General features: G+C 40.6%; 1 protein-coding gene across 1 annotated transcript; it reads left to right on the forward strand.

The window, feature by feature from the left end:
• The first annotated feature begins 8,647 nt into the window (after nucleotides 1-8,647).
• Nucleotides 8,648-24,246, forward strand: LOC104522874 (WD repeat- and FYVE domain-containing protein 4). Its single transcript, XM_010165284.1, has 9 exons — nucleotides 8,648-8,908; nucleotides 15,259-15,373; nucleotides 15,979-16,082; nucleotides 17,505-17,651; nucleotides 18,022-18,211; nucleotides 19,159-19,348; nucleotides 21,461-21,621; nucleotides 21,955-22,407; nucleotides 24,028-24,246. The coding sequence occupies exons 1-9, from the start codon at nucleotides 8,648-8,650 to the stop codon at nucleotides 24,141-24,143; spliced, it is 1,737 nt and encodes a 578-aa protein (XP_010163586.1). The 3' UTR covers nucleotides 24,144-24,246.
• The last annotated feature ends 183 nt before the right edge of the window (nucleotides 24,247-24,429 follow it).

Raw genomic sequence — 24,429 nt, forward strand, 5'->3', positions numbered from 1 at the left:
CCCGGCGGGGGTCTGCCGGCCAGCACTGGCAGGACCAGCTTGTGGGTCCGGCCTCTCCAGGGCTCTGCCCTCCAGAGAAAACCTGGCCAAAGAGGTGGGGTGGCCTCTCCAGGGCTCTGCCCTCCAGAGAAAACCTGGCCAAAGAGGTGGGGTGGCCTCCCCTGCTGCCCCAGGCCTCCCCTGTGTGTGTGTGTGTGTGTGTGTGTGTGTGCCAGAGGGAGGGGAGCTGAGCTGCCCAAGCTCACAGCCCTGCGGCTTTTTGCTTCGTAGCCTGCTGCTTTCGCTTCTTTGGGAAGATTTGCTGAAGGAGCTGAACGCCTCCTTCATTGCAGATTTCAGGGTTTGCTGAGAAAAATGATGAGGGAAAATTATAGTTAAGCAGATGGTTTAAATTTTTGCATTGCCTTTCTCTGTGGTTTCTCTCTCAGCTTCTGTCATTGAAAAGAGGGGAGGAAAACGAGACAGAGCCACTTCCCTTTATGATGTTAAAGAAACGAAAAATGATTTGATGAACATTTTTAAAATCAACATTCTTTTTATAAAGAAAAAAGAAAGAAGATAGCTGGATTTTAGCAGGAAGGGCAAAGACTGAAAAAAATCCTGCAACTAGCTCAACTTTTGGACACTTTGCAATGTTGAAAAGGATGTGTTTAACCAGCTTTTTTTCTAGATTGAAGGTTATGAATGTGCAGCAGAAAAATGTATTGGCTCAGCAAAATCAGATGCATTTTACTTTTTATGTCTACAAGGAGAGAAACTTGCTGAAGGGAGAAATACAGGCTTTTTGGCAAAGCTCCATCCCTATTTGGGTTTGCAGTTGGGCTGAACTATCAGCCCCTTGGGCAAGAGCAACTGCACAGCAATTGCCAGAGAACATTTGCTCTCGGTGTAACCAGTTAGCCCATTCGGTGATTCTAATGCAACTGAAATGTTTCAGGAGAAACCTGCAGTAGCTGACCTCCAGCTGCCTCAGGCTGGAGAAGTGTTGTGCTTCTAGCCATTCTGGACCACTAAGCTAACTTAAGATACCTCAGTGTGGGTGGTATCATTACTGTAAAAACATGAAATGGGGTTTTTCCACTTGTATATGGAGGTTGGAGTGGCAAAGAAGAGAGAATCGACGTAAGGGATATTTGATGCTGTGAGACAGGTGGACCTTGCAGTTATGTCCAGACCTCAGGAAGCCCACTGTATGTTCAGCTCAGGCAGGACATCTCATCTCCATTGGGCCATGCATGATCTACTGAAGAGTGCTGCCCCTAGCAGATGGCAGTTTCAGTTGGTGTTGGTAGAGCTAGCTCCTGGGTCCAGGAGGTTGTCAGTGCCCTTTCTAGAAAGGGTAAACCAAGACAAGGGTTCCTGGAACTAGGTGCCCTGCACATGGATGCGAGTGCAAGTATGTGGGGGACATGCCTTTTTTTTTTTTTTCTCCCCTGCAAGATTGGAGGGGAAAGGACTAAGAAAGGAGGGATAAGGATTTTTCTATCCATTTTTTTGTAGGTGGAAGCATGGTGCAATGGAGTGTTAACATAAACAGCCCAAACTGACAAAGGGAGTTATGTCTCCTACTACATTAGCTATTAGCTTGTCTTTACCCCTTGAGTTATTTTTACTACAGATAATTTGGTTACAGCTGTTTTGCTCCAGTGAAGCAGAGATTAAGTGGCAGGGCGTGTTGAAACTCTGGACTTTCAGACCCATCAGCAGTTAGTGCAGAATGAAAAAGAGAAATGGTGCTTCCTCTGCTGTATGGGTTAGAAATCTACTAATGACTGTGGCTGTTCGAGTCCTAACAACGTCTAGTGAGGGGGGCACCACTGGATAGGTAAGGCTTCTAGGAAGTAAGTCTCTCTGATCAAACAGCATGGAGGAGCTGCTGCAAAGGACCTGTTCTGTGGTTTTAGACTGACACTGCAAAGGAGGAAATGGAGCACATTTGGGCTTATTTCCGAGTTAGGAAAGGGAAAGCAATTATTTTCTCTCTGGGTTGGTATTAATATTCTCTTCTGTGTCTCTGTCCTTTTGCCATTCATTCTCACCACTGTGGCTTCAGCTACGTTGCAACTGGGAAAGTATTGGCAAATATGCCAAAAGTAGTGGAAGTGTTGGCACACCTTTTGCAGGCTGTGTAAGCGTGCTCAGCCAGTGCTCAGAGCTGCCCAGAGGCCTCGCAGCCATGTCAGTGCAGCACTGAGCTCAGCCAGACCTGTGCATGTCCCAGTGCAGCTCCAATACACAGGCCAAGTGCAACATTCACTGGAGTTGGCCTGTGTGTGGGCAGCTCAGAGTGTGACCTTGCATCTGCCTGGGAAACACCCTGTAGCTTATACTTCGTTTAGCTAACGTTTTCCAAAACCTAGTCAACTTAAGGCTACTGTCTGTATAGACTGGAGCAGAGTATTTTCTTGGGATCTAAGGTATATTTCTGTTTGCAGCAAAGATGCAGATCTGCTTTGTTCCTAGTATGATCTGTAAAGGGATGATGAACTAAACCCATGATTTTGCTGCTGCCTCCGTTTTTGATCTTTCTTTCAATAAATACATTTCCACAGTAAGGGATGAGAACAATCCTCTGTGACTGTTCTATGCCAGAAACATCACTGCATTGAGAGAGGTCCCTGAGGTGTATAGGCAATCGCTGTCCTGTCTTATTACTTAACCTTACTCAACAGTGAAATTAGTCACTTCAAGACTTGCTGCTTCTACCTTCTGGAACATCAGAAATCTCCAGTCTGAATACTACCTCAGCTTGGTTGGAAGAGAAAGTTAGTTTTCCTCCTGAATACTTTTTCAGGTGTTTGAGTGAAGTAAATGTTAACTGAAAACAGATGGCTTTAACCACCTAGGGTAAAATCCCCTCAGGCTTCAGTCACTGTGAAGCCATGATCCCACTGATTCTCAAGGTCACTATAAAATTCTTGGGGAGAAGCAGTTTAGGAAACACTTGAATTTCCTGTGTAAAAATGTTTAAACTCCACCTCCCCTTAAAAAACAATTACAAAGCCTTTCAAATGTGTTATTAGGGAGAACAAAAAAGCAACTAAACAACTGAGAAGTCTTCCCCCAACCCCATAGCTAATCTATGCTCCTTTACGTTGTCAGTGAGCTCATAGTTCTTGTTTGCCTCTTGATCTGAGTAGCTGCCTTGAGCATTTTAGTGGAGAGGTCAAGGACTTAAAGAGTCACCTCAGCATTCAGAAGTATTTATTTTAAGGGTACTGCGTTTGAGAAAGGACTACAACTGTTGCCTGTCCTTTGGGCACAGGTTGCACAGAGAGCATGAGCTTGGTGGTGTTGTATTCCTGGAACAGTTTTGTAAACCTTAAATTTAAAAACAAAATGAAACAACAGCACCATCCCACACACATACACCTTTTCTTTGTGAATATGGTATTGGGGGGAAATACTTGGTTACTCTTGATCCAGGGAGAAGCATGCAATGCCTGCAAGGTTTGTGCATAGGCTGAATTGTTCTACGATCCTTTGCGAGCTTGGTGGGTCCAGAGCATGTGGTTCATTTGCTCTTAACTTCTGCTTTCCTCAGGAAGTAAGTGCAGCAGCTAATCAGGTGATTCACAGTGGAAAGTTTAAATAGCAGAGTGGGAACTGCTACATTCACCAAGATGCCTAGTAGGACAGAAGGATTAACGCTCATTTTTCTGGATATGGTTATGGACTGCAACAGAAGCTGCTGAATCTAGGAGCCCAGGTATGTCAAGAGATTTGCTGTGAAAGCAGAAGGAACAGACTGTTAACTGTTGAAGGAAACTGCAGTGCTATTTGCAGCTTGTTTGTTGTGGTAGGATCATTTTCAGTAAAAGTTCCCCCTAAACTGCAGTACAAGATGGAAAAAGGATCAGTGGTTTGCTTGTATCCTTTAATTTAGGGATGGTAATAGGGTTGCAGATGGAAGGGGTATATCTCTTGCTGCTGCTAGTGGAGGCTTGTTCAGTTTGGTTTAACTGCATGTTCTTATCTAATGAGCTGTTGTTTTGAGATGATCAGAATTGCCCTGGTCTTGTTCCTTTGAGTTTGTTACAACTATATTGTCTGTGACTGAGCAGAAGCATTGTTTGCTCTTGGGATGGGACCATTACTTCACTTCCAGGAGGACTGCATCTCAGAAGCAAGTATACCCAGTATCTCTGCTTCTTTCTTTTCTGCAGTAGGGATATATACAAGTCAGAGAAGTAACTGTTCCCAATTAGATATTTAGAAGCTACTTTTTAAAACAGAAAAAATGAAGAGTGGGTACATTAGGGAGAGCCTAAGTCAGTTTTATAGCTACTTTTGGATTGCATGGTGATGCTCTTCAAACAAAAATAGAGAGAAATGTGGTTAAGTGTTTGAAACTGAATTAATGATTTGTGAGGTTGTACTGCAAAAATGCCTTGTCCAACTAAATGTACTCAAAAAATAAAAATGTACTTGGATAAATAAAGTCCTAGTGTAAATGAATGCTTCTCCTTTGGTAGCAATAGTGTCACATCTTGAAACAAGCTGAAACGATATTTATATTGCTGAAAAAGTGAAATGGGACTTCTTCTTTGAACAGTATTCAACCTTCTCTAAGCTGACAAGTGTTTTAAAACCCCTCTGCTATTTGTATTTTGTCAGCTATTTGTGTTTCAAGGCACCAGCCAGTTTAGGCTCTTACTGCATAAAGTGCTGTGCCAGAACTTAGGAAGAGAGAATACCTTCCCCATAGAATTTACAATTAAATGGAGCTGGCACGGATGGGTAGGATATTGAATTTTGCACCTTGTTTTAATTCATTGCAGTCCTCATATTGGAGAAGATAAATAGAGTGACATGAAAGTGTAAATTTTTTTGGTGGTGTTTTAGGTTTGCATCATGAAATATGCCAAGTATGATCACTAGACATAGAAGTGATACGTGTAGATAATTTAAGAAAGGCAGGGGGAGCTCAGGGAGGAAGAACCGAGGTGATTAGGAGGGACAGAGAGTACTAGGTGGACAGTGTCTGACACAGGGTTTGTTCTGGGGTGCTGTCATTTCCTGTGAGCACAGAGTGGTGTGAGCCACAGAGAGAGTGTGATTGAATTGGGCGAGAACTAGAATTCATGAGATAAGATGTTTCATAAAAGAAACAAGCGATGCCTCCTGCTGCTTGGGTCTGTTGCAGCATCAGCTTTCCTGAGGAGGTAGTGGAATCCCTGGTTTTAGCATTTAAAAGAATTGACTGGCATGAATATTTAATGAACAGATTTATCTTGGTTGCCAAGGAAAGGAAAGGAGTATAAAGAGGTATCACACAGTGGATTTTAAGGGTGCTGTGAGCCATGTTGTGTCTGATAGTCACCAGAATCTTGGGTTTTAATAGTCGAGAAAAGGCTGTTAGGAGAATCATAGAACAGTTTGGGTCGGAAGGAACCTTAAAGATAATCTAGTTCCAAACCCCTGTTGTGGGCAGGGACACCTTCTGCCAGTCCAGGTTGCTCCTGGCCTTGAACACTTCCAGGGGGCATCCACAACTTCTCTGAGCAACCTGTTCCAGTGTCTCACCACCCTCACAGTAGAAGGAATATTTAAAGCAGGTAGCCCTAGTACTAGGGTTCTGATATTTAGTCTAGTATGCCTCTTGTATTCGGGACAGTTGGAAGAAATAAGGACACAAATTTTAGCCCTCATTTTGCTTTCATGTACTTTTGGAGAGTAAAGATTTCCATGCACACTTAAATATCTGACATTTTTTGCAGATTCTTATAATAAAAAGCGGACCAAACTCTGGAAATTTGGTATGAGACTTGACTGTGTTTTGGTCAACCATCTTGCCATGACACCCTTCTCTGGTAACACATTTTAAATGAGTAAGAAAACTTGATCTTGGTGCAAATTGAGATTTTGTAGCTGTATGGGATCATTCTTTGGACTGCTGGAGGAGTTAATATAATTAAAATGTCATTTAGAAAATGATGCTTGTTCAGCCAGTAAGCTTTTAGTATCAGCATTCTGCTTGTCTTTCTGCCAGCTTTTGGTCAGGCCTTTCTTCCCGTTTGTCTTATCAGTCTGAAAAGGTGTAGCCACATTGTAGTATGATTTCACATGAGCTTCTTTTAGAGCAAAAGGGAAAATACATTAGTAAGTTCCACTTCCTCTCTGTTACCTGACACTACTTTCTGAATGATAGCATCTGGTTTATTTGATGTGTTTTCACTTTTATGTCTTGTAAAATCTTTATTATTTACACTTTACTTTTTGTATCATTGTGGTATTTGTAACTTATCAAAACTGAAATAAGCCATTAATATACACTGAGGATCAGGAGAAATGGTGGGATGTAGAAGAGAGCCAACATATAAGACCTTTTCAAAATAGCTAAGCTATCCTGAATACCAACGATACTTGAATGCTGGCCTGTGATATTGTGATTGATCTAGAACAATAGTTATCCTCCAAGATGAATAGAAAATACAAAGGATTTAGAAGTCTGAATGAAATTGTAGATGCAATAAAAGGCTATTAGGAGAAGTATTATTTAAAGGAAATAGTGCAAGTGGATACAACAGACTAATAGTAGAGGACTGATATTTAGTCAAATATGCCTCTTGTAGTCTAGACAGTTGGACTAAATAAAGAGGCAAATCATAATCCTCATTTTGCTTTCATGTACTTCAGGAGTTTAAAGATTCCCACGTACACTCAAATGTTTTACATAAACTGTTACAATTAGGTCTTCATTAATTGTGTGTGCATATATAGTTTTAATAGTCTCTGTGGAGACGGGAAGAATTCTTTTATTACATAGACTCACAGAGTGAGAATTTTTTGAGTGACCCACCTTGCTCGCCTTAGCTGTGCCGCCTGCAAGAAAGGCCTGTTCAGTAAGTTATTAACAAAAAGAGAAAAATCGGTATGCACGTTTGCAGTGCCATTCAGTGCAGTTCAGGCAGTGCCATTGATTAGTCAGTCACTGACCTTCTGACGCCAGTGTAAACACTTTATATCACCTCTCCATGCCTCAGTTTCAACATCTGTAAAATGCCTCTGTAGAGCATTTTGGGCTTCTCCGTACAAATAACCAAGGTGAATGTAGGCACTGGAGTGAGTTCCTTTGTTACTTAGCATTGACTTAAGTTTAACAGAGTAGCTTCCAATGGCAGAGATTTCCCTTAGGAAGAGAACGGTGCCATTTGGGATGTGAGAGCAGTCTCATTGAAAAAATAACTCTGAACTATGCTCACTGAGGCTCCAGGCTTTCTCAACACACTGTACAGCTTCACAGTGACTCAAGTGGACTGAAATCCCATACCAGGGTAAAATATAACATGTGACAAATGTAAGTCCCACGCAGTCATGAGGAACAGAGTCTTCCTGTTTACTCTAGGCAGACAGTCATCATCACCCTTCTGCTTACAAGGCTGTGTTATCTTTACACAGACAATTAAGGAAAACAACAGCAGCAAAACACAAAATGTTGTTGAGGTAGGAAGTTCCAGATTGACATCCCTGGAGACTGATCAAAATTTTGTAGCCCTCCATCTCCTAGTGAAGGGTGCAGTATGGGCTACAGTAGAATAAGTTACTCTCTGCTGTAGTGTGAAGGATCAGCATTTGCATCCAAGCGTAGAGGTGTCTGCTGGGACCATCAGCTTGCTGCAGGTGGTGTGGTGCACAGTGACAAGATAATGTCTCCCTCCTCATCTCTGCAGTATGGAGCTATTATGTGAGTGTGGAAGTGAAGCTGGCTCATCTGGAGTGGGCAGAATGCAAGCAATAAGCAAGCTGCATAACTGATGGATGGTGAAGGAAGAGAATTATAAATGTAGTATTAGTTTTGGCTCATAATTTCTGAAGCAGGTTGATAACAGTCTTTTTTTAAAACTTATTTTAAGGGGTGTATGTATTGGTAGTGCAGGAGATCAGACAGTTTTTTAGTTACATTTGCTTTTTGGCATTTTTATTGACAAACTGGAATGGCAGTCAAAGAGGCACTGTAGAAAAGGAACCTATTTCCTAGAAATGGAGATACATCAGTGTATTTCTTTGAAGGGGTGTAATGATGTGTTAAAGATTCTTCTAGACTCTTAAAAGACGGTATGTTTAGTAAGTAAAGTGATGAGCTATGTTCATCTTGGTGACAACTCCCCATCTCCCTGCCCACACTATGATAATTTGTGTGTCATATTTTGAGTAGTCAGATGATGTCCTAGACACCAGTAAGCATATGGCTGATTTTGATGGAAACTGGAGAAGCTTGATTTTGCACCACTTGCGTTGGTGCAAGTGTTGTCATTATGTCAGCTCTGGGTAGCAGGGTGAGCTGGCATAAGGCTATGGCAAAGGTGTAGGGTTGCTGTGGATTCCAGGCTGCATCAGTGACCTCCCAGAAGACTATGGATGAAAACAGGGCTGGAAGGTAGATGAGAGGACTTGGTGCACTCATGTCTCTTGGGAGGGAGCTTGTTCATGTGATTGCAAGGTGGTAATGCTTTTGTCCAGGATCAAAGTGCTTTGCCATTAGAATTGCAAAAGAGACTGTGGCTGCCAGTATTTCCATACTTCTGTACTCCCCAACTCCCGTAGTTAAAACTGTCAGTGTATAGTTTCATGGGACAGTTGACTGGTAAGGGATGATGCTGACTGTATATAACACAGTATCTTTAACTTCAGGTCTCATTTCAGCATGGACAAAGCAGCTGAACTCATGTGGCAGCCGGAGGATTCACCTGGCAAAGCAGAACAGCAAGAGCAAAGCCCTCATGATGGAGACAAAGCAGAAGTGCTGGGACAGCCTGCACACAGCAAGGACAAGCCACCCCAGAGCCATACCCTCCAGTGGGAAACTCTAGGCAGGCAGTTTGTAGAGTATGAGCAGGTGGCTCCATTTCTCATCCCAGAGGAGCAACAGAGAAGGTTGCTGGACTTTCTTCCCCTCTTCTTAAAGGTTTGTTCTCCTTGTTGCCTTTGGTGCAGATGCCAAGGATGTAAATTTGAGTTTCTGGTGCTCTGTCTATTCAGTGGTCACCCTTAACTGCCAGTGGAGTTAATTGGAGCATCATCTTTTCATCTAGGCAGTAATTACTTTTATTCCATTGGGAGCCTGGGGAAACAGTTTCTTGTACTCCTTTCATCTAACTGACCTGCTGTGTTAGCATGAGAAAAATGTATGGTGGAGCTCTGCTTTCCTTTTGTGAATGGCTAAGTTCTATTCTCACAGTCAAGAGGTATGTTGATCAGGCAGGCATGTTTCACAGTGAATACCCTGCGAAGAGGTCACTTCGTGTCTGCCTTATCTATTTTATTACTTATTAGGGGGTTGAGCACAGTTTCAGTCTGGGAAAAAGTCACGTGGCATGCAGCCAGCTAAGGGAAATGCAGGGGTACGGTCTTAAGATCGAATTTTTGGGTTAATGACAGTTGTGATGTTTAATTTTAGTGCTTGAGAGAGGAGTTATTTTATAGATGAGTAAACTGTGGCATGAGGAGAGGAAGGCTGCACTGTGTGTGAGGGACAGCTGAGAATTAGAACATTTTATTTAGCAGGCTGCCCGACCCTACGCCCTAGAGCTTCCATCAGCCAACAATTTCTGAGATGGCCATATTGAAAGGTGAAACTGGAAGAGCTCTGTAATGAATTTGGGAGCCTTATGGGTTGGTTTTGTTTGCTAGAGTGTGTGAAATGTACAGGGAACTGTTTGAGTGGACCACACAGCAACAGAATCACAGAGCTTATACTGAAAGGAATAGAAAACCTGGCCTATCTTTAGATGTACTGTGGCCATGTTGTAGTACAAAAGAATTGTTTTTCTTTTTAATTACCTTGGGTATTTATTCATATGGAATATTATGTTTTTACACTCTCTGACTATATAAGTCTTTCAGAAAGAGAATAAAAGCTTCTTTTTGGTAAAACTATATTTTAATTATGGCATATTTCAGCCATCTGACTTTGTGAGTTTTCTGTGTTCTTGAGTGACCAAACTCAGGTCCTTCTATTGCCTACCTAGCTGAGCTGGTTTTCTAAAAAGAAATCAGTGAGTAGGTGAGAAGAAAAAAAAAAAAACAAAGGTAATGACATAGTGACTCTGTGTGGCAGCATTGTGGGACATTGAAAGTGATACTCTGTATTGAAAAGGACATTTTGAACTGTGTGTGCAGGGAAATCACTGTGCTCAGGGCTATGAAACCTTTGGTGTTCATGACAGTAAAGCAGGAATAACTTTATGCAGATAGTCATGAACATTTCATTCAGCTGCATGGAGCATGAACCTGTGAAGCTTGTAGGTCCTGGTGCAGAGCAGGACTTTGAAACTGCTGTAGATGGTGGTCTCGGCACTGAAGCAGCTCACCCATTGGTGTTGTGTGATGCAAACAGTTGAGTTGCTGGCAGGATCTGGTGGTGCCTGTGTTGAACACTTTGCTGTGCTTGAGTACAAGCTTGCCCTGGTCCAAGGCAGTGCAGACAGAATGGATGGAAGGGTCTGAAAAGGCATTGAGTGCATAGCCTGGAGTCTCAGAAGCAGCCTTGTCATTTAATCTAAATGGCCCTACAGATATTTTATGATTACTGAACAAGGCTTTCACTTTTCACCACTTCCTCTCACCTTCTGGATTTATTTGCATAGAATAGTGTTCCTCTTGAACCAAAGGCTATATTTGAGCAGAAGAGATGCTGTTCTGTATATGTGCCTGTCACTGGAAATTAATCTCTCTCTCTCTTTCTCTCTGCATATGGCACTACAGGTGCATGGGCAGGCTTGGCTCTCTTGGGAGCTCACCACCGCTTTATCAGGTCATGAAAATTCTGGCTTTGCAAAGAGGATCATTCCATTCTCAGCTTTCAAAGAATATTAGACACTTTTCTGTAGAGGGGCACCTTCTTATTATGTGGATCTGCTTTTTAAGTGGCATGCTGAAAATTACACTGTTCTTTTGCTGAGTCAGCACAGCAACAAGGTACAACCTTTTTGCATGGAGCAAGAGCCATCTATTCTGCTTTTCCTAGAGCTGTTTTCGAACCTCCTCTCTTCCTTCGTCTTGAAGCTCCATGGAAAATATACATCCCTAATGCCTTGAGGGTATAACTTATTCCCCACAAAAATAGGCTTTGCTTTGGAAGATTGTCTCTCCAAACTGCTCCCTCCCTCCTCTTGTAAGCAATGTATTGCAAGCTTTGTGTGAAGTTCTTCTGATGAGGTTTTCCTGCCTCAAATTTGCAATGAAATTGAAATTTCCAGATATCAAGGTTTTTGAGTTCTGTTGTGACTTTAATTTTTGAATGACATATAGGGAACACGAAGTAAGCAAATCTTGGTGAGACGAGATTATATAGAACAACTTTTTATTTGCTGATCATTAACTAAGTATGAATAGCAAGAATGCCTTCCATGTGAAGGTCAATTTTGTTGCACTTTCAAAGGACTGAGGAAGTTGTTCTTATTGAACAAAGATGATGAAAGGTATAAAATCGAGAAGTTTTCAAATTGGAAATTAAAAATTGGACAGAAAAGCAGGAAATTGCTTTTTTATCATGACACCTAAGAAATAAACTGTAGTACCAATAGGTCAAAGGACAGCTGTTCCCCAGGAGACATGCTGAGTATTGCTAAGAGACTGGCAATTTTGTGCATATACATACCCATCATGTGTTTGCCTTCTGTAGGGCTGAACTTCACATGCTTTAGGGTTGTAGAAGGTGATTTCCTGAATTGCAGTAGTGCTTACAAAGAGGGGATTTAAAATTCCTAAAGAATATTTTGGCTACAGAATATATTCAGAATGGAGATGTGAATTTCTCATTAGCTTAACACTTACTTTGTGCCCTGAGAGAGAGGTGTCTATTCTTCCCCTTCACTTTTCTTAGATATATCAGTGGAGCTTTGCAGTGTTTTGTAGGTTCAGATGTGTGGCTAGAGCATTTTGGCCTTGTATCATTGATTTAGGAGTACCTTGTGGAGGATCTGGCCCTTTAGCTTTCAGTCATCATGTCCTTCCCCTTATGACTTTTAGTCCCTTCATGTACCAGCCTTCTGCTTTGTGCTAAGCTCCTGGGCTGCTTTGGGGAAATTCATCTCAGTTTGAATTGTACATGTTATGAAGTTCTTACAGAACTTACCTTGCTTCCTCCTGTTTAACAGGGGACTCTGCACAGGTCCTTTCCCTCCTTGGAGGATTTTCATCTCTTGCTTTTCCTTTCCTTGTTTGATCACACAGATGCCAGTGGATCTCTGTCCTTTTGTCTTAGAGTGCTTTAGCTCTTACTCAGCTGGCTGGAGAAAGAGGGCACTAACCAGGAGCCACCTGGGGTGTGGGGGCTCATTACTTACTGATACTCCTTGATGTAGAAGGAAAAGGTGTAGGAGGAAAATGCTAACCATCTGCTTTTGATTCAGGCCTAGGCTGGGAGTCATTTTAATGTGCCCTCTCTGTCCTCCCTCTTGGTGCCTCAGAAGGTATCAGAACGTTCTATTACGTGGCTGGCTCTTGAGCTACCATCTTTCCGTGAAGCGTGGAATTGGAAGGACAGATGGCAGCAGCAGACACAGAGAACTTGTGGCAGAATCTTAAACATGTAGAAACAGGCTTAAGAGGAAGAAAGAAAATCAGATTACATTGATAGCATATTATGTGAGTTTCCTCTGAAGGCAGACATCCTGGAATGGAGTCAGGTTGATACTCTTCCAGATACAGATCTTTTATAGGCTCAAAGATCAATATGGAACTGATTTGGTCTGTTCTTAAAGAATAGCATATTCTAGAGGTTAGTGTCTGACCCACAGGAAGATCACCTGTAAAATCAAATTTGAACATTAGTGCCCTGGTCTGTAGTGAAATGGATTAGCTAAATATTTGCACAATGTGGCATTGTTATGAACCTTTGATTGCTGCTCTCTGCTGTGTATGGGCTGAACTTCTAAAATTTATCCTGCTCATTCTGTTAACAGAAGAGGGAGTGTAACAAATCTTTTCCAAAGTGTACAGAGGGTGTTTCTCTTCGAGGCAGAGGGGCAGGAATCTATCCCGCTTTCTTCTGAAAAAGGGTATAGCTTAATGACAAACACTGTATATTCTTAAGTGGCTGTGGGTTTCCTGTCATTGTGTTTGCCCCACTTGCTTCTGTTCTTCACAGATCTTCCCTCATTTCTGCATCAGAAGTGAAGGAATTGGTGGGTCTTGCTCCTGCAGCTGAGGGTCTCTGAAAACAATTTATGGTCAAAATCTGAAAAAAATAGCTTTTTTTTTATATTGTTGATTGATTGAGAATTAATTGATAAACATAGTGTATGATTGCATTTAACTCTTTTGTAGCCCAGAAAAGAGGGGTGCAGTTCCAGAGGTTAATGCAGTAAAATGAAGTAAAAAGTAGGTGCTTTCCCGATTGCGGAGAGATGACTGGCACTTCGTGAGGAAAGGAGTAGCTTGTCCACAAGCTGCCATCAGTAAAGAAAGAACAAGTAATTGAAAACAATGGTAGGGAAGGAAATAATGTTTGTAAAGGATCTTCTTTCACAAAGAGCTTTACTGATTTCTTGATAGACAGTATTATGGGGTGTCTGCTCCATATTCTTTTAGGAGAACAGATGTCTTATTATTTTTGTTACCTTCCTTTCATCATCTGGCCTTACATATTGATTTTTCTGCACTTTTAGAAAGAGACTTTTGTTACAAAAGTTTTCAGGGTTGCTGGGGACAGAGGTGTCTCAGCATAGTATTTAGAGGTGAATGCTGCACTATTGCTAACACATTGATGTGTGTGGCATCGGATGTTCAATGGAAAAGTAATGGTACATGATTCTCGGAGGCCAATTGAGTGCAATAGTATTAGTCTACTGGAATATTTTTTTTATTGCTTTTGAATTATTTTTCCCCCAAAGTCAAGGCTAAAGAACATTTGAGAGGGGATCTGTTTGTCAGACTCAGAGCAGGGAACCATCAGGTCTTGCTGTTGTTCCTCGTGTCAGTTTTTCATTGAATTTCTTGTCCATTCTTGAACAAGTAATTTATAAACTTATTTATAAATTTGTTTATAAACTGGTCTATAAATTTGTTTTCCTTGGCTAGCTTTGCATTTAGGACTATGCCTTCCTATTTAGGGGTAATTCTTATAGCACAGCAAATGTTTAGAAATTTTGATCTGGTAAACATTTACTGTCATAATCTCAACATTTTAGAAGTGCATCTTTTCCTATATTAGCAGTGACCTGTACTCATGATGTAAGCTGGCTTGTAATGTAAATTCCTAGCCAGGCAGGGTTGTCGCTCCAGGCCTGGCAGCCTGTGTTTTAACCTCATAGGCAAATGGTTAGGCAGCTCATATTGCTGCAAAATCACATCCAGTGCCTTTTGGGCTAGAATATTGCTGTTTTTTTCAGCTCCTTTCCCCATCTTCTTTTATTTCCTTAGTTTGCAACAAAGATTATTCCTGTCCAGCAAGAAATTCTGGTTTTATGTAGCATTGTAAGGCAGAAACATTATGAAATTATTAAAAAAACCCAGAAAACAGCAAACAGACAACCCCCCCGCCCCCCCAACCCCAAAATATCCCAAACCAATGGGGTTTGCTTGCTTGTTTGTTCTGTGATTTTTATAAATTTGTTGACTTGAAACAGAGAGTTCAGTTTCAGGTGAATCTTGGCCAGTATACTGCTACCTGGGAGCAGAAGTCCTGTATTACCGTGGTTTCTTTTTGACAGATCTCTTGCAAGTGCTCCATGAGAGCAGCAGTTCCAATCCCATTTCAGTCTCTAAGTAGCTAAGACTGTGCAATGACTTGCTGAACAGAGAAAATACAGGTTTTACTTTAAATTTTTATTCAATTGAAAACTCAGGTTCTGTTTATGACTAACTTCAGTTTTGGGGAGAGCTGTTTTTGGAGAAGGGTACACTTCTTCTGGAAAATTCTTGGACAACTGTAGCTGTAACTTCTCCACAGTACAGGATGTTTATGTCGTATTTCAACAGGGACTAGTGTGCTTTTTGATACAAATAATTAGTGACATATGGGCTAGGGAAAACATTTACATTGTTTTGATTGTATTCAATGGTGAAAATAATGTACGTGCTCTCTAGTAGGTGCATTACATGATTAAAAAGGTAGTTCCAGGTTGACTTCTGTATCTGTAGTGTCAGTGTCCTGCCAGTCTGGCAAATACAGCTTAATGGACTACACTGGCTGAGGGAGGAATTTTTCAGGGGAATGTTAGCTTTATGGTTTTTTGTTTGTTTATTAGTACTTCTCAATCTACCAAAGACGTGCTGTATCAGAAACACTTAGCAGTTACACTTGGATTTCAGGCCTGGGAACAGTCTTCTGGAGTAATGATATTCCCCAACATTCAGCTGTTAGCCAGTGAGGTGTCCAAGCTTCTGGCAAAAGAAATCAAGAGGAACCTTAATGGCAAACCTGCAGGTAATGATCCCATACCATATCTGCTGGATCCACTTATTCTGGGAACATGCTGTCATTCAGTTGTCCTCTGTGCTTACCTTGAGGGAAAGAAAGGGGGAACAGGAAAACGCTAAGTGTAGCAAGCCAGATCTTTTGGTAGGCATGAGCTAGCACTGGGTTTTGATGCTTGCACTGAAGATCTGGCCTTGTATGCCGTGCTGACCTTGGGTTTGGAATTTTTGTAGCTGGAAATGTATAATACTGCAACTATGCAGTAAAAGTGTAGGCTACACACTATTCTGAGGAACTTGCTTTAATGAGAAAAATACTGCTAGCCACATGTGGCTTTCCTGGTGGCTGTTGTACATTCTTTGCACAGGTCAGCTGGCAGACTTCATGAACTGAGCTGGTATTCCCCATGAAGCTTGTCAGTTTGAAACGTGTAGTTTACATGAACTGACCTGACCCTGATACTGGATCAAAATCCTTTAATGCCCTTCTGTTCACTTCAGTGGACTCCCGCTACAGTAGTTTTTTTAAAGTTTGTCAGATCTGTTAAGAAAGGATCAATTTAGCATTTTCATCTTTCATTAAGGAATGAAAGTTTAATGTTTTTGTGGTAACAGAGGAAGCTCGTCTGGCTTTGGAGCAATTGCTACAACAGAAAGGGGAAGCAGAAGATGTCTGCGTGCTCCTGAAATCAGTGTATCTGCTCTCACAGACTGACCTGGTAAGAGGCATGACTACAAAGGGGGTTTGTTGTTTGTTTTGTGGTTTGTTTTTTTTTTCCCTTTTTATTTCAGAGAAGCTGGGTGGCCACCTCAACAGTGGAACAGCTAAGTCTCATAATATTTGCATCATCCTCAATGATTTGTGCTTCAGCGTGCCCAGGGTATGCAGTCAGAGGACACACCACCAGGTTTATAGTCCAGGCTTTTCTAAAAGAGGGAAGTAAGCGCTCTGTGCTTTCAGATACCCTTTTTGTTTTGATCATAAGGCAGCTGTTTTTTCTAGCATTCCTCTATCTTTTTTTTTTCCAATTGTGTATCACTGCTCTTCAGCCTTTCTTTGTCACTCCATCTGACACATAACTAGTAAGGATCTGTCTATCTGGTAATGCAGTGGCTGTATTTCCCATCCTAATAGCCTCTAATTTTGAAGCATTTCAAAGCATTTCACAAACTACTTGTACAGCCATCCTGAATGCAGGCTGGCATTAGCAGTACAGCCTGCTGATGGGCATGGAGGTGCATTTCTCTCTGGCATTGAGCTGAGCAATTTGTCTTATCCTTACTCAGATACATGAAAATAAAATCTTACTGTCAGCTTCTAGTGGACACATTCTCTGTCATAAGGAGCTCTATAAAATTATGTGTAGTTAGTCACAGCATGAAGTTCCAGATTAGGTTTGTGTTTTTTCACAGATTTAAGACATTGCTATTTTTTGCAGGGCACACACTCACAAAACTTCATATCACAAACCTCGCTCTTCTGTTTAATTTGCTGCTGATTTTTGTTTTGATTATTGTGTGCCAAGCAGGCACAGTAGGATGTCTCTGTAGTTGTACACAGCCATAGAGAAGATGAGAAGAAACAAAGTGTTGAGAAACATTGTGGGGAAACAGTGTCTCTTGCATTTGTAAGAGCTATAATTAGAAGTGTGTGTGCAGTTATTCAATATATTACAAAAGCAAAGGCGTTATAACTAAATTACTGCTAGGCTAGGTTGAGGAGGGAATGGAGAATTCATGCTTTTAACATACCAGGCCTTTATAGCTTCAGGGTGTCCTGTGAACTAATGATGAAAGGGGCACTGTCTGCCCCTGGACTTACTGCTGTTTCAGCTGCTAGTTAGTTTGCAGGTTCTGTGCATTGTCAACTGTAGGTCTCCTTAATGCAGAACATAGTAAGTATCTCTGTCAAAGCTGTAGTTCATCTGCAGTGGGAAGTCCTGGGAACAGTGTATTTGTTTCTGCCAAGTGGATTTGTACAGCCATGCCATAAAATTGCTACACTTGTGTGCCCTAGAGCACTCGTAAGAATAGTGTTCAAGTAGCGCTTTCATCTGCCATGACTACACTCAGTGTGTAGAAACACAAGGAGACTGTGGTCAGCTTCTGGATGGGCTGACCATTTTATTTTCCTTACTTAGAGAACTATGTGGAACATCATTGGATCTGGCCTTCCAGCTGCTCTGATGCAGTGCCTCTACCTTTTCTTTACTTTTCCTCTGAAGAAAACCAGTGATGGTGGAGAGACAAGTGAGGATGACACGCAGACTCAGGAAATGCTTGTTAAGGTGAGATGCACCTCTGGGAGTTCATTTGCCCTGGGTACTCGGATGTTCACTTAGTGAACATGGTTGATTCAAACTCCAAAAAAAGGAGTGAATTTAGTCTGAAAACCATTGAACAAGCATCAGGAGCAGTATAAAACAATCCAAGATTATGCCACTATTTCTCTTCTTCTTTTGTTAAGTAAAACAACATGACTTTGTAAATGGGGAAAAAATACATTGAGACTATCCTAGCAGTAGTTTTACTTGTTCATTTCACTGCATCATTTTTCCTGGCATCAGTGTCAAACTATATCCCCCACAACAGATTTTTCTTTATTTCCCAGATATTTGTAGAAGTGTTTATTGTAGCTGATGTTTGTTTGCCTTTCAGATAATGCTTAACATGTACAGAGAGGAACAAGGTGTAGAGGAACTTCTGGCAGCTGATAAACTTCAGTCATTAATTATAGCAACTGCTTCCCTCTGGGACCAGTGTAGCCACTCGTGGAAAGCACCTACGGGCCGTGTGCTGAGAACAATTTCAAAGGCTCAGACCAAAAACAGCATTGTGTACCTACAAGGTTTGGTTTAGTAATTTGTTTACTCCTTTCCTCATAGCTCCACTGAGAATGAATTCTCAAGAAGAATCTCCCTGGGATAGATTTTTGTCTCTGTATCATCTGGTAGGCAGTCAACTGCAAAGCATGGGCTCTTGGCTTTCTAGAGTTTATTTAGTACTAATAGCCTTCTGGAAACTGAAGTTTTTCCTGAACAAAAGATAAAATTACAGGCAAGAGCCAATCCTATCTGATTACACTAATGTAGGCAAGGACAAGATGTATTATGTTTTTTTAAGCTGTGTGACTCAATGTGTGAGCCTAAGGCTCGTGCATACTCTAAATGCAAGATTGAGGGCACCATCAAAGGAACAGTATCATTTGGGACAACATCATGATTGGTTGAGTTACTTCCTCATTTCTTCCTAGACTTTGAGAGTGAGCAATTTTTTTGTTATTAAGAAGTGCAAAGGCCATAAGTCTCAATTTCTTAGAAGTAAAAAAAGTTTTCTAATCCACACTTTACTGTAAGTATTCCTAGTCAGTATTCCTCTGGAGTAACTGCATAGGTTGGGTTTTTGGTAGGGTTTTGTTTTGTTTTGTTTTTTTTTAAAGTAGGTTCCTGGGTGAGATTGGAAGACCGATTAATAATAATTCTAAGAGTACTGAAGTGTTTAGACATTTCAAAGCTGTCCTGGAAGAACTGACCATCAGATCAGACTGAAACTGAATCAGCTTCTGGAGGTTAAGCAAAGAAATGCATGTATAATTTAAAACCAGAAATGTTCTTCATGTAGCCTCTGAGATGAGTGTGATGTTCATATATCCTCTTGTCCTTGTAGAAAAAGAGTTAAACTGACTCCTATTTTAATGTGAAATAACTTTTCAAACTTGTTCCACTTTTGTTAGTAACTTCAAACTTATTTGACTGTCAGTTCTTAAATACCTGCTATTTTTTTTTTTCCTTACAGCTGTAGACTGCATTAAAATAGCTATTCAGAATCTCTTTAAACTGGCTGATACCCTGCCTGCTTGTGATGTGTGTGAAGCTGCTAGTATTGTCCTGTGCTTTGTGAAACATTCCTATCCCATATCATCAGCTTTGTTAACAGAGTTTGAAAATAATGATGGCTACCAACTCCTGCTAAAAATTTTACTCAGGTAAGTAGAGAGGTTTTTAGTGGGCTTCTAGAGGATGGTAGACTTAATTTTTAGAATGCATGGTGGCTTGTTTTAAAATATGAATCATGTAGGTAATCATGTGTGGATGCAAAGCCAGTAATAAAGACCCCAATAATAAAGATGCTGATATTGGGTCTTTTATTGCTGTTTTAGGAAGGGAAGCAGTACATAACTTCTACTGATACCATAGTGGAAATTAACGATAGGAGAAGTTAGTTTACAGGTGGGATAGAGACTTACTGAACACAAGACAAAGGTTCTTCATCAATCATTATTAGAGGGGATGTAAGTCAGAGATATTTGTCTCAGTTAAGGTGAACTCTTGATCCAGGAATGCAGTCAGCTGCGGGGGAAAGCTGATCTTCTTGCTGTGTAGAAAACAAACAAAAAAACCCCCACCCAAACTTATATCTGAAATGGTTACATTCTTCAGAACTGAGATGCATATGAATATATCAGTACAAATCCTTACTAGTTACCCTAATCAAAAGTACAAAGTAGATTCTTTTATTCTCCTTGTCTCCTTGCATTGTCTAACCAGGCTCTGTGTAAAACCAGTATGTTATACCACTTCCCCAGAAGCCCTTAGGAGCTTCATTCTGTTTTTCTTTAATATCATATGAAAACAGCATTTCCAGATCTTCCCAATCTATTATCATTTCTGTTCTGGCTTTGCCTTTTCTTGTACTTCTCCAATACTTGTAAGAGTGTTGGTCCCTTACCAGTGAGTTAGACTGAGGGGGTATATTTTGTAATTTGCATCTAGAGAATTTAATTTAAATGATGAATCCAGAGATATTCATAGGTGAATATGATTTCTGATGATTTTGGGATGGCACAAAATAATTAACCTACAATTGGAAAAAGTTTTATCTTTTTTCTGGCCGTGTTTTCTTTAGTTACTATAGATTGTCTTTCCCTTATAAATAAGCTGTGTTGAGATGTAAATTTCTGATGAAATTCTATCCATATAAAGGCAGAAACACCCAATCTTTATCAGGAAGGGCTATGACTGCCCCTGTCCTTTTTAACTGATGTAACTAGGCTGAAGAGACAGAAATAGCATATAGGTGCTCAGAGCTTCAGATTAATTTCCCTCTCTAGCCTATGCTAGCAGAAAGGGATAGACAGAGAGCTTCTTTCCTGAATGTTTTGCATGACCAGGTTTCATCTTCTATGATGTTTGGAATTTCTTTTTCAGGTAAAAAGAATCTTGCTGATTGCATGCTTTCCCACCTAAATGGATACTAGCATTTGTCCTGTCCCTTTTCCTTTTTTTTTTTTTTTTTTCCCCTTGCTTAGATTAAAACAGAACATACTTGTTTTGTTTTCTTCTGAGATTTTCCTAACTCCCAGTATCAGTCTGTTCTTCTGCTACTAACCCATGCCCAGATGCTGCAGTTTTCCTTAAGAATTGACCCCTCTAAGCAGTACAGAATAGGATGACATGATAAGCAGCTCTCTGCCCTTTGACAGACTTTCACTTCAGTCTAAAGTATGGCAAATACGGGGTTACAGTTCAAACTATTTCCTTACATAGGAGAGACAAGCCATCTTCATGTCTGATTCACAAAGCTCAGGCAATACAATATTTTTCCCTTCCTAAAGGCTTAGATTTTTCTGTTCTTTATGTCAGTTAGCACGTCTCTTAGCTTGCCAACCGTTGTCTACCTTTTAAGGTGAAGTGTCTGTTTTAATATTTTTTTCTCTCACAAAATTTAAATTTTTACTCCTCAATACACTCTTTTGAAGATAATTACTTTTAAAGAAAAAAATAGTACTTGTAACTGGATTGAATTCCAACATTTATCTTCCTTTTCTTTAGAAGATTTTTACAGTGTCACTTCAGTTTTCTTCTTCAGTTTGTAAGTTTTGTTCTGATTCAGAATGTGCCACCAGGGTATGGAGTTACTGTTTGTAAGATTGTTAAAAAAAAAATCACAGAAATAAGATAAAAATGTAACAGAATAGACTGAAGAGGAGTGGGGAGTAAAATGGGTAGCTCCTGTGTGCTCAAGTACCTGGTGATATATCAGAAGTATTTGTATTGCTAAAGCATCAACATATGACTGTCACAAATTTTGTTCCTAGATGTGAGGGACTGCAGCAAAATGAAGGAGACCCTTATATGGATGAGATCTTGGACATGTTGACTTGCCTTACAACCTGTGGAAAAACTGAACTGAAAGTCTCTGGCAATATTGTACACCCACAATTACCACATTTTGACTTTGAACGGACACGGTCTTCTGGTACAGTATATATATGTATCTGTGACCTGGCTATGTAGGCGGGTCATAGAAAAATAAAGCTCTGTTCATTATATGCCTTAAGATGGAGGAAGGAGTATGAGATGGCATCTTCTGATCTATATGCTTAACCCTACAGAAGCCTGAATGCTACCTACATCAAACTGACATGTCAGTTGCAGGGTCTGATACAGGGTTGAGAACATGCCTCCCAATCACATCCCTTGTATCTGTGACTATTTCCACTCTCAGACATGATTTAACATTATAATTAATGGTGCTTGAGTCTTAAGTAGCATTGATGTAAAAATTATCTCACCTGGTTTTATCCCACAGGAATGACAGTGAAAAACCTCCAGGCTTTTCAGGTGTTGCAGTCCATTTTCCAAAAAAGTAATGATCAGCACCTATGTGGAAGAATCTTGGCAGCAATCGGTACCATATGGGCCTGGGACACAGTGAACTTCTTTCTTCTGGAATGGACACTACAACCTATCAACCAGTTTACTGACATAATCCATTTCAAACCACACCCAGTCCAAGTCCAGTTCTTCACACTGGTGGAGTCCATAGTGCTAGACCTGTCCTATGTCCCCCATGAAATTTTGAAGAAGGTTCAGTATTTGATAAAGGAAAACACAGTGCCATTCTGCACCTTAACAGCTCTCCGGTGCCTTCTCACCATGACCAAGAAGGACCTGCTATTCAGTGACATATTCCGTGACTCTGGGCTCTTGGGCCTACTGCTGGCACTTTTGAGGAAGCAAGCCAAGATCCTGCGGAAGTCAGGTACAACTTAATGTCATTTATAATGACTGTTGAAGAAGGCATATCAATGGAAATGAATGAATCTCTTTCCACAGTCAATTTATAAATTTTATATACAGGGTAGCTAGATTTTGTCTGCAAGCCAGCTGGCCTAAGGTTATGACATACTAAGTTCAATCCTCTCTGAAATATTAGGTGTTAATCTTTCTGCTCACTAGCCTGAACAGTTCTGGGCTATTCTCCACCACTGTATGATAAATTATTCTGGAGGGTACCATTCAGCACACATTTTTAAACAGGTCTCAATTTGGGGTTCCCTAGAATGCCAGCTTGAGAGTAGAGGAAGACTTGAGTTTTCCACAGTGCTTAGTTACTCTGAAAATAACACCAATGTGAGGGCTGGTGATGGAAAGCAGTTTCTTGAATTTTTACTGTATATTACCCACAATTACTACCACTCATTGTCATTTGATAAAGTTTTCTCCTAATATGAAGACAGGAAGTTTAATAGTCCTGGTGTGGTAACTGTGGGGTACAGCTGACTTAGGGGACAGACTCTCATGTTTAAAAGTTTATAACTGGTATTTTAAAGAAAGAAAAATGCATGATAACATTTTCTAGTGCTGTATAAATTGGGAAATGCCTTTAACTTTCACTGCAATAATCGCTTAGTAAAGGAGGAGGGACCCAAAGTACTAGATATAACTTCTGATGCAGCAAGCACAATTGAATTATTTATACACACCTATTCCAAGCAACAGAAGGAATATGAATTGCAACAGAAGTTCTGGAGTGCAGACATCCATTACTAGCAAGGACACTTAGATTTGCTTTCTTGATATCAGAGAAATAGAATTTTGTACAAGAGTACTTAGATAGGGATTGTCAAGATAAATACCAAGGTTCTTGAAAAACTTACCTTCTGGTTGTGAGCTGGTGCAAAGGGGCTTTCTTCTGTCTTTGCATTAGTTTCACTGCTTTAGATCATTTGGTATTCTAGATTTTATAGAATAAGTGAGTGAATGGCTATGTAATTTGTAAATTTAGACATGCAGATGAAGATGCACAGGTAGGAACACACTGTGTGAAGTGATCACTACTTCCCTCTTTTGGTTTCCAGAAATTTAGCCTGCAAACGTCATGACTTTTAGACCTAAAAATAAGCTACCTTACACTGTCTGATCCTGGAATTGTTTGCCTTTGAACATGCAGGGTGTTTCTGCTCTTCACTTTTAGTTTAGGTATTTAAGTATTCCCTGTTGCTGTAATAATTTACCACTTCATAGCTCATAACCTGTAATATTCTTTTATTTATGTATGTTCCTACCAGGTATCACTAAACAGGTAACTCTACATCAGTTGGGAAATGGAAACACTATTACCAGTATTGCCTGTAGTTATGCAGGAGGTGTGGGCTGCAGGGCATAGTATCAGACCTGTTTCCCAATCCTGGACTAGACTCTGACTAGGCAATGGCCTGTCTGTATTTTCCTCATTTTAGGGTTCAAGTCGCCTGTAAGTATATTTAAGAGAAAACTAGAATTTTCAAGAGAACTCACTTTCTTTTTTGGGTTAATATATTTTAGCTCCAGTTAACCATGTCTTGTATAAGTTGTATTATGTCTTTTAATACACTGACAGCTGGAACCCATCTGCCTGGTCTGGTAGAAGGCACTGAGAAGGAATTAAATGCTGTGATGCTGAAGATGGTGGCTGCCCTTACGGTGGGGTCTGTGAGGAACACTGGTAAGAAATGATGAATGACTGTATTACCTTTGTGATATTTGATGGTAAGTGGCCATGATGCCTCTGAAGGGGCACCAACAAATTTTCTGACTTTTGTGCCTCAGCAAGAAGTGTAGGACAAAAGCTAGAAGTGTAGGGATAATAATGTTACACTAGAAAAAAATGTGTCAAAGATATTCTCATCCTACATAATGAGCCTTATCCTGGTAGTCACTCTGCTTCCGTCATCCATGTGGATATTCCTGAAGTGTTTACATGGAAACACATGCCCCCACGGCAGCTCGGCAGAACAACAAC

This window comes from Antrostomus carolinensis, unplaced genomic scaffold, assembly GCF_000700745.2.
Source record: "Antrostomus carolinensis isolate BGI_N321 unplaced genomic scaffold, ASM70074v2 scaffold1373, whole genome shotgun sequence".
In the NCBI taxonomy this organism is placed as follows: Eukaryota; Metazoa; Chordata; class Aves; order Caprimulgiformes; family Caprimulgidae; genus Antrostomus; species Antrostomus carolinensis.

What these genes read in the sequence shown, in the direction of transcription:
- LOC104522874 (XM_010165284.1), top strand. Translation starts at nt 8,648, where the DNA reads ATGGACAAAGCAGCTGAACTCATGTGGCAGCCGGAGGATTCACCTGGC. An exon ending in TTCTTCCCCTCTTCTTAAAG is followed by an intron (nt 8,909 to 15,258) that starts GTTTGTTCTCCT and finishes CTTGGATTTCAG; the next exon opens with GCCTGGGAACAGTCTTCTGG. An exon ending in CAGCATTGTGTACCTACAAG is followed by an intron (nt 18,212 to 19,158) that starts GTTTGGTTTAGT and finishes TTTTCCTTACAG; the next exon opens with CTGTAGACTGCATTAAAATA.